Source organism: Brienomyrus brachyistius, chromosome 6, assembly GCF_023856365.1.
Source record: "Brienomyrus brachyistius isolate T26 chromosome 6, BBRACH_0.4, whole genome shotgun sequence".
Classification (NCBI taxonomy): domain Eukaryota; kingdom Metazoa; phylum Chordata; class Actinopteri; order Osteoglossiformes; family Mormyridae; genus Brienomyrus; species Brienomyrus brachyistius.
The window spans coordinates 13,526,448-13,536,349 of record NC_064538.1 but is presented as its reverse complement, the minus strand read 5'-3'; the positions used below and the strand labels follow the sequence as shown (position 1 = coordinate 13,536,349).

The window sequence follows — 9,902 nt, the reverse complement described above, 5'->3', positions numbered from 1 at the left end:
TTTGTTTTGTCTTTTGTGCCTATTTTGTTTGGCTGAAATGTGAGCAGGATCAGGTTCTTTTGGAAACAGTAGGGGGAGGCAGATTAACTGGGGAATCAAAGGAGCGGGGAGGAATCTGCCATGCACAGACTCACACACTGCAGGGGAACCGATAAGAAACCCAGGTGACACAAGGAAAGTGAAGTTCACAGTGTGGGAATCGTTTTTATTAAAATCTTATGTATCTATATACCATAGATAAATCACACTTTTGGAATATATAGATTCAGCCCCGCTTTCAGACATAGCACTGCTAAAAGTGGTGCTGTGGCACTGATGCAAAACATGGCAACACTAGTTAGTGTTTTTTTGGGGGGAGGGGGTGGGTAACGGGTGCCAGTACGATAAAAAATTATGCCCTATTTGTTGCCATATCAATAACACACATGCTGGGATAATCCCTAAAATATTCTCGCCCATGACCAGATCCCACATCTGTAATTTAGAAATGTTCAAAAAATAGGGTTTCATTGTAATATTTAACGTTTTTGTTTGTGTGCGGCTACAGACCACACTGATACTAAATACACATCTTTTTCTTAAACAAAACCCATATATTTCCTGTCATTTGTTGGGGTTGGACATTCAGCCTCCTGAACAAGTGCAACTACGACCTGCAGCTTGCATCTGGAAGAATCATTTGGACTTTTCCCATTTGAAAGCCACTACGTGGACCAATGACACGGCGAGCTGCCGAAATCGTCATCCACGACCGTAGGTCGAGTCCCGCCTCCGCGGTCTACAATTGGCTGAGGCGGCACGTCCCGGCGGAACTAGGGCGGGGCGCCAGTGCCGCTTCTGCGGACGGGACAGAAGCAACGAGAAGCGCAGGTAGTCGTTTCATCTAGCCGAAGATACAGCGAACCGGTGTAGCGGGGCTGTTTGGCGGTGCGGGAACGACGGGGCGTTGCTACCGGAGTCTTCCATTTGTGAGGAGTGGCACCGCGTCGCCCGCACATGTGCTGAGATCATCAGAGTCCGAGCAAAGCCGAAGGTAGGACAGTCCGGGGTCAGCTCACGTTAATCTCGGCGCCCCCTTCTCCGCGGCTTCTGGGGACCCGCTGTATCATCTCCGGGCTTGTCCGACATCTGCGTTCTTTAAAGCAGAAATGAATACATGCCGGCGAACAGCTTACCGGTGTGCAGCTACGAATGTACAAGAACCCTCGATGACGTTATACTGGTTTGGATGTGGGGATTAGAGTAGGCAGCGGAACATCTTCCCAGGGAAATTCACTGCGTGTGGATGTTAGCTTATGCAAGCTCTGTCTCAGTCTAAATATATTATAGCAGGTGTGTTAGATCTCTTTCGCAGGTCCGTTTCATGAAAATCCGTAAGCGTAATAATAATAATAATAATGATGATAATAATAATAATAGATGTGACTACGGCCGGGCCGCCTCTAGTGCTTGCAACACCCGTAATAGATGCGGAGAACAGCTGGTTGGTCATCCCACCCCCTTCCCCAGCTGCCTTGGTTGCATGTACCCATCGGGTCAGTTCGCCCACACCCTTAATCTGTAGTCTGAGACTGTAACTGAGAACTCGTTATTCAGTAGAGCCGCGCAGAAAGGGAACACTATTTTTAAAGATTGTAAATGAAGGTTAATATGATTTAGTCTATGATTTAAAAAATCAATATGCACTCTTTTGGATGTCTAAACACATGGTATGAAGTCAAGTGTAGTAGTAATGGTGATCGATCAATAGGTGACACCGAACTGAAGATTGTCGTCGGCTATTTGTAGCATCTATTTAAGTGGACCAGATTTGTGTGTTTTCCACGTTTGCAAAAAAATAAATAAAAACTATCCGTCTAAAATTAACTAATGCAATATTCCAGAGCTACATTATATTGCCAAAAGTTTTGGGACAACCCCCCCAAATTATTGAATTCAGGTGTTCCAATGACTTTCATAGCCACAGGTGTATAAAAACAAGCACCTAGGCATGCAGACTGCTTCTACAAACACATGCGAAAGAATGGGTCACTCTCAGGAGCTCTGAATTCAAGCGTGGTCCCGTGATAGGATGCCACCTGTGCAATAAGTCAATTTCCTCGCTATTAAATATTCCACAGACAGCTGTTAGTGGTATTATAACAAAGTGGAAGTAATTGGGAACAACAGCAACTCAGCCACAAAGCAGTAGACAATGTAAAATCACAGAGCTGGGACAGGACATGCTGAGGCGCACAGTGTGCAGAAGTTGCCAACTGTCTGTGGGGTCAATAGCTACTGACCTCCAAACTTCATGTGGCCTTCAGATTAGCTGAAGAACAGTGCATAGAGAACTTCATGGAATGGGTTTCCATGGCCGAGCAGCTGCAGCCATGCCTTACATCACAAAGTGCAGTGCAAAGGGTCAGATGCAGTGGTGTAAAGCACTCTGCCACTGGACTCTAGAGGAGTGGAGACGTGTTCTCTGGAGTGACAAATCATGATTCTCTGTCTGGCAATCCGATGGACGAGTCTGGGTTTGGCAGTTGTCAGGAGAACAGTACTTGCCTGACTGCATTGTGTAAAGTTTAGTGGAGGGGGGATTATGGTGTGGGGTTATTTTTCAGGGGTTGGGTTTGGCCAATTAGTTCCAGTGAAGGGAACTCTTAATGCTGTAGCATTCAAAGCCATTTTGGACAATTTCATGCTCCCAGCATTGTGGGAACTGTTAGGATAAGGCCACTTCCTGTTCTGACATGACTGCACAAAGTGTACAAAGCAAAGGACATGGATGAGCGAGTCTGCTGTGGAGGAACTCGACTGGCCTGCATAGAGCCCTGACCTCAACCCATTAGAACACCTTTGGGATGAATTAGAGTGGAGTCTGTGAGCCAGGCCTTCTCGTCCAGCATCAGTCTCTGACCTCACAAATACTTTCCTGGAAGAATGGTGAAAAATTCCCATAAAAACACTCCTAAACCTTGTGGACAGCCTGCGTGTGTAAAGGCAGGAGTCCCAATACTTTCAGCAATGTATTGTATAATTCTGTGTGTCTCATTCAGTGTTACTTTTTCCCCCAGAGTGCTCATCTCTTCACAGTTTGCCAGATATCAGTGTTCTTCAGGGAAGTGACGCAGCCTCCTTCTGCGACTGCATGGAAGCCATGTGGTCTTCCTGGCCTTTCCACCTGGCGATAGTGCTGTGCTCCGTGCTCTCTGTGGTGCGTGTGGAGACGGCACCCTGCCAGACGTGCCGCAAACTCACAGAAAACTTCATTAAGGTACAGACACATCTGCCTACCTGCCCGGCCTGTTTAGCTTCTTTTTGAGGTGCAATCTCAGCATCCTTTGACCAGCTGACCCATCTGTTTTCAGGGCTTAGAGCGAACAGCCAATAAGAACTTTGGGGGCGGGAACACCGCTTGGGAGGAGGAGAAACTTGCTAAATATGCAAGGAGGTAGGCTGAACCTGTAGTTATTCAGCCTTGTTTAATGCACATGAGGCATTTAATGTGCATTAGTGTTAGTGTGTGTTAGCGTTCATGTTCAACCCAGATTTTATGTATCTGAAACATGGCAGCTAGCTTCTTCCGGTATGACCAGTTCAGGAGTGTACGTGATTGTTTGTAAAAGTATGTCAGTAGCTCTGAGCTCCTGACATCATTCGTAAGTTGTTTTTAGATCCACAACATGTAGAAAAGCCACAAAGGGAGCCCTGGGCCCTGCTGAGCCTCTCGCTAGGTGTCTGTGAGTGTGTTACGGAGATGTAGCATATCAGCAGTGTGCTTCCTTTTCCTAACCCCTCGCCCCCGGCAGCGAGACACGGCTCTTGGAGATCGTGGAGTCGGTGTGTGAGAGCTCAGACTTCGATTGCAACAGGCTGCTGGAGCAGATCGAGGACCAGGTGGAGACGTGGTGGTTCAAGAGGTGTGTCAGGATATGTCCCTCTGCTGGTCTGATGCTGTTCTCGCGCTCTCTCGCATGACGTGAGGATGTGCGTATCTCTCTGCTTCGGTTCTTTGTGTTTTATTTGGGCACACGATGGATGTTTTGGCTGACAGCATTTGCAAACGGAGAATGCCCTCTAGGTAAAAATGACAGCCAGCAGAAGCTATAAAGGCACGCAGTGCATGTACATCCTTCAGAGCTCAGGCTTCTGTAATAAATCATTATATCGCTCACACATTAAACATGAACAGGGCAAACCCTGTGATAATTGTTTTCTTTGTCTCATACCATAGCAATTAACTGACAGATTTGTACCGTAAGGGTGCTTCATCATTTAAAGTTTATCTCCGATCTTAAATACAGAGAAGTATCTTCATGTCTTAATGTTTGGCCAAAAAAGATTTTAGAATCTCGGTTAAACTGAACATTGTTTTATAGAGTAAGTGTAACGTGATTGTAGTTAGGGCTGAACGATTGGAGGAGAATACCTAATCGTGATTTTTCTGACGTATTTGATATTTGCGATATCATTTTTTAAAAGTTAAGTTTCAGTTCAATGTTCAGTGTAATACGTTTACAAGGTATGATGCAGCATTACCTCATGAGATAGACCAGTTAATATTTTGAGTGTATTTTCTAATGCAAGGATGAGAACTTAAACATGTGAATTGCTTCCTACATGTATTTTATACTTTTTTTAGTCCTTGTGTACATAACCTCTGGTCTTTAGTCATCCGGTTTATACATATTTAAAAATCAAGCCACAAGTAACCGTAACTGTGCCAACTTTTACTGAATATCCTTTTCCTGAACACTACGACCGGTTTCTAAACAAACTGGACATGTAATGTAATGACGATGGTCGTATGATTCTGTGTGGACCCTGTTTCCAGATTATGCCACAAACTCAGAACAATTTGCTATAAATTTAAGGCAAAATTACTCAAAATTATTGTTTCATGGTCATTTATTTGCCAATAAGTGCTGCGTCGCTAATGACCCAAACATGGCAAAGTGATTGTATTATTGCAAGTACTGCGTTTGCAAACAATGCTGGACCACTTCCTACCCTTCGTAGAGCATTCTTGAAAGTCCTGCATATACAATAGTTAAATTAGCAGAGAATAATAAAAAAATTACAACATGAACTGTGACTAAGTCAAGTTAAATAAAGCAATAATATTAAAAATAAAACAATTCCAGCAAGAAGAAAATGGGGATTCTGCAGCTAATGCTGCATGGACCTATAATAATTATGGAGTAATTATGACAAAAGTCCGTGGTCGTGTAAGATAGATCTGCCTACTTGTAACATTAGTTTTGTACACCTGTGCAGGGGAGTTTGTTTTATTTAAAAAGTTTTGTACACTTGTTTGTTACAGAGTTGCAACTTAATAATTGAACATATTGTCAGAAGCCATGTTACAAAAATTTTTTGAAGGAAAAAAAAAAAAGTGCTTGTGTTTTTCAGTCAGATTTGCAACATCACATGAACGCATAGATTCAGAAGCCACGTTAAAACAATGAATCCGGATTAGAAGTGATCGGGATTAGTGCACAAACTCATGTAAAGCCCTTACTGCCAGACACCGAGCAGCATGTGGGCGTGGATCTGTGCGCCTCAAAGCATGCCGGCAGGTCAATCTTTTGTTTTGAGTATTGGGCTGGATTTGGCTGGCTATTAAAATGCTGCTCCATTTACATGCATTCTGGACCGGAAGAAATCTAAATACAGTTTCCTTCTCTCACTTAATCCTGATTTGTAGTCGTAACGTGGCTTTTGAAAATATTCGTTCCTGTGTAGTTGCAAATCTGCGACTTTGAAAACGCAAGTACTTTATGAAAACTTTTTTGCAAACACAAACTTTGCTGCACAAGTGCACAAAATTAAAATACAATTGCGCAAATCTCTGCCCGGGTGTACAAAACTAAATTAGAATTACGCAAGTCTGTTTTATGCAACCATGGAATCCTGTCATAATAATCACCCCATAAACAACATGGCCTTTCTGTAAACCATTTCTGACCGTGATATTAGGCAGGTAATTCACTTACAGCTCAGCAGTGGAATCAATATTTTCCTTGTCTCACGTGTATTTTTGTGGGCGTATTGATAAATTGTTCAGCCATGTTATCTTTTAAATCCACTCATTGTTTTATACGGCAGGATTTTGTTGACTGAGTTGTTGATGACAATGGTCACATTCGGTCATGTCAGACTAGTTAATGTTTCTTAAGAGCTGGACTGTTTAAATATGCTTATTCTGATATGTTAAAATGCCATCTTGTTATTCAATCTCCAGGCAGCAGGAGGCGCCTGACCTCTACGAATGGCTTTGCATTGATGAACTCCGATTGTGTTGTCCCGAAGGCAGGTTTGGCCTTGAATGCTCAGGTAAAGAAATGCCCATTAATGTGAATCCTCTGCCTAACTGAAAGATGCACCCCTTTGTGAGCTTGTCGGCTTCTCTCGCTCTAGAGTGTCCCAGGGGTCCCGGAGGCGTGTGCGGGGGCTTGGGACGGTGTGAGGGCGAAGGAACTCGCTTAGGGGACGGTGAATGTGTGTGTGACCCGGGCTATGCTGGGGAGCTGTGTCAGCAGTGTGCCGACGGCTACTACAGGGAGAAGACCTCCAACCACACGGTGGCGCTCTGTTCAGGTAGCCGCCTCCCTGCCCACAAGCTCAGAACATCTCAACATAGGCTGTGCTATAGACCCATTGGATGTGTGACACCATGTCTCTCCTGGTTGCTTACTGTCTTCAGCCTGCTACCGTGCTTGTAAACACTGCACTGGACCGGAGGACTACAAATGCCTGGACTGCAAGCCAGGCTGGACTCTCCACGACCACAAGTGTGTGGGTGAGTGGGTCGACCGAGCCTCTTCAAGTCCCTTGAGGGCTGTGCTGTTGTACCTTTGATCTGCGCACTTCGTCAGAATCACCCTAGTATAACGTAATACCCAGATGCTTCTTGGGGGTAGTATGGCCTGTGTTCCTGACACCCTCTGTGTGACTCTTGAAGACTTGATATCTTCTGACTTGCTGATGTTTCCGTGTGTGTTTCTGGATGTTCTGCTCACGTGCACTTCTACTGTTCCAGACGTGGATGAATGTGGCACTGAACTGGCAAAATGTCCTTCCAACACGTACTGCTTCAACACGGACGGCTCCTATGAGTGCAGGGGTAGGACGCTCGTCGCCAGCCGCGGGCCGAGGGCTGCTGGGCCTGACTGGACACTGGTTGTACTGCCTGAATTGTACATAAACGTTCCTGTGTGTTCCCCCAGGCTGTGACCAGGCATGCGTGGGATGCATGGGCAGCGGACCAGCCCGCTGTAAGAAGTGTGCCCGTGGGTACAGGCTGGTGGGGCCCAAGTGTCTGGGTGAGCCTGTCTGCATTCATAAATGAGCATACAACAATGCGGTATGTGGATGCAGGTCGTTAGGAGGGTCGATGGACAATAAACACTGAGCAGCTGTAGCTTTTAAATATTCAAGCTGAGTGGAAATATGAAAATCCTTTGTTTACATTTAGTCGAATCTTGCCGATGAGATTAATCCAGAGTTTGACTTGTGTGGCTTCTTTGCGCGTCTCCGCTAGACATCGACGAGTGCAGCGAGAGGGCAATGGCATGTCCAGGGCTGAACGAGGCCTGTGTCAACGAGGAGGGCTCCTTCCGCTGTGACTGTGCAGACGGGTTTGTGCGCAGGGACAGCATCTGCGTGGAGAACCTGCCTCTCTGTGAGTGATGACTGTTCCGGCCAGGAACACAAGGACACATGGTCCTCAACTCTGCTGCGGCATATGTGTGATTCACAGTATTTGTAGACGTACCTCTTCGAAATATAGATGCATGCGTTTGTCTGTGTGTGTTTGTACAGCTAATTATCTTGCAGATTTATCTGCCGAAAGATTTTCTCGGCTGTAGAGATTGTGCTAAAAGATGAAATCCAGGCCACGGTGTGGCTGTGAGTGTAAGAAGCCAGGGTGACGAGGCCTTTGTGTCCTCCCCCACCCCCACAGCGGGACCTGAGAAGGGTCTTTTCGAGGACATGACGGACGACGAGGTGCTGGTGCTACAGCAGATGTTCTTTGGAGTGGTGATCTGTGCGCTGGCCACGCTGGCAGCCAAGGGCGACATGGTGTTTACCGCCATCTTCATCGGGGGAGTGGCTGCCATGGCCGGATACTGGCTCTCGGAGAAGGGCGACCGCGTGCTGGACGGATTCCTGCGGGGGCGCTAACCTTCTAACTGGGGGGGAATGGTTGGAGTGGAGAGCAGGGGCTTCGGGATGAGAGGACGAAATTTCAGAAATAAAAATTTAACAGTGGAACTGCAACTGTAGGCTGGCCAGTGGGGTAGTAATGTGCAGGTTGTCCTTAACTGCAGTGTAGTTTTTGGGTCGTCATGAATTTTTGTGGCCAGTTGCCTGAACACCACCAGCCCCCCCACCCCCCGCCCCGCATCATGCTTGGAGTTCTGGGGCCCTGACCATGCTGGGACATTTCAACACTCACAAGAGGTTTGTTTGTTTATTTATTTATTTGTATCTTTCAGACTTGCAAAGCTGAGCAACAGAAAATTGCTGATCGCCAGTCTAGCTTTTAGCTTCAGCCGGCGAGGCGAACGGCGCGTCACTGGAGTGTAGCCCCGACTACGGGTATTTTCAGTTCAGGATCCCGTCGGGGAAAGCTTGAGAATGAACATTTTCTTTTATCATTTTTGTTCTTTTGTTGTACAGGAAAATGTCTGGAGTGCATGAGAAGCCATTCAGTCAGCCAGTGTGTTTTTGACACAAGCCTTTTTGCAGCTGTGAGGAGGATTTGCTCAAACGTGCTTTTTACTGAAGCATAAATGGCGGGACTTTAGTTATGCCTGTTGTTTTTAATGCAGAATTATTTGTGAATTTACCCATAAAAACCTACTGCCTCAGCTGTGTGTGTCTGTGCAGGGGTGTCTCTGCGTGCATGCATGCATGCGTGTGTGTGTGTGTGTGTGTGTGTGTGTGTTTCTCTCCACACTCCCTTTTACCTTATGTAAGGAGCGAACATTAGAGTCTGTGGTGCTTGGTGGGTCCCATCCTTCACTTCAGTGCTGTCTCCCCTTCAGTGTTCTTGTCAATTTTCAAGTCGGTACACAGCTTTCATTGCCGGTGTGTTGAATGACCGCTTGGTTCCCACATGCTATGCAGCGCCATGTCCATTCTACCACCTGTGTATCTTGCTGTTGCTTGTCTTCCCTGTGGACCAGTTTGAAAGAAGGGCTGCGTGTATCGTGTGGCGAAGCTCTGAGGTCTGTTACCCCCAGTTCCTGTCTGAAGCATTGGTTCCTGTCCTGCTTGATTCTGTCTGGCAGTGTTTCCCAACCCGGTTCTCCGGGACCCACAGATGGTCCACATTACTGCTCTTTCACAGCTCCCGGTGGACAAAAACATGTCTGGGGATCCTTGAGGACCATGTTGAGAAACGGTGGTCTGTGTTAGGGATGACATCGTGACTCATAAAGAACAAACCCCGGCCATCGCCAGCCTCCTCCAGCTGTCCGTCCGCGTTCCTCACTGTGTGAAACCACCCGCATCTCTCCTGCCTCACGGAGCGCAGTTATGTCGAGAAAATTGCACTTCTTAACACAGCTGTTTATTATTATTATTATTATTATTATTATTATTATTAAAAATATGAACTTTGATGGTTTCTCCTTTGTGTTTTCTTGTTACCCTGCCCTGGAGGATGTGGTGTCTGTAAAGCTGCACGTTCTATGGGGGCTGGGTATCTGGGATCCGGCTGCGTGATACAGGCCTGACTGACGAGTCTGTGTTCTGACCTCCATCTTACTGCTACCTAATGGCACAGACAAGCCAAAATGCAATAGAACCGGAAGGTACCAAATGACGCAAGAGTCAGATTGACTGTCAGCTTAATGCTGGGTCTGGTAGTGACTCATTTAATAACTAACTTCTGTGACCGGGGTGGG

The 9,902-nt window shown here is 46.3% G+C and overlaps 1 protein-coding gene across 1 annotated transcript; it reads left to right on the top strand.

The window, feature by feature from the left end:
* The first annotated feature begins 732 nt into the window (after nucleotides 1-732).
* Nucleotides 733-9,617, top strand: LOC125745386 (protein disulfide isomerase Creld1). The gene is made up of 11 exons (XM_049018204.1): nucleotides 733-1,033; nucleotides 3,060-3,259; nucleotides 3,354-3,436; nucleotides 3,795-3,905; nucleotides 6,230-6,321; nucleotides 6,406-6,585; nucleotides 6,692-6,787; nucleotides 7,028-7,111; nucleotides 7,215-7,310; nucleotides 7,529-7,669; nucleotides 7,952-9,617. The coding sequence occupies exons 2-11, from the start codon at nucleotides 3,134-3,136 to the stop codon at nucleotides 8,170-8,172; spliced, it is 1,230 nt and encodes a 409-aa protein (XP_048874161.1). The 5' UTR covers nucleotides 733-1,033; nucleotides 3,060-3,133; the 3' UTR covers nucleotides 8,173-9,617.
* The last annotated feature ends 285 nt before the right edge of the window (nucleotides 9,618-9,902 follow it).

Excerpts from the sequence above, each read along its gene's own strand:
- LOC125745386 (XM_049018204.1), top strand. The coding sequence starts at position 3,134 with ATGGAAGCCATGTGGTCTTCCTGGCCTTTCCACCTGGCGATAGTGCTG. Across the intron at positions 3,437-3,794 it reads CTTGCTAAATATGCAAGGAG|CGAGACACGGCTCTTGGAGA; the intron begins GTAGGCTGAACC and ends CGCCCCCGGCAG. Across the intron at positions 7,311-7,528 it reads GGTGGGGCCCAAGTGTCTGG|ACATCGACGAGTGCAGCGAG; the intron begins GTGAGCCTGTCT and ends CGTCTCCGCTAG.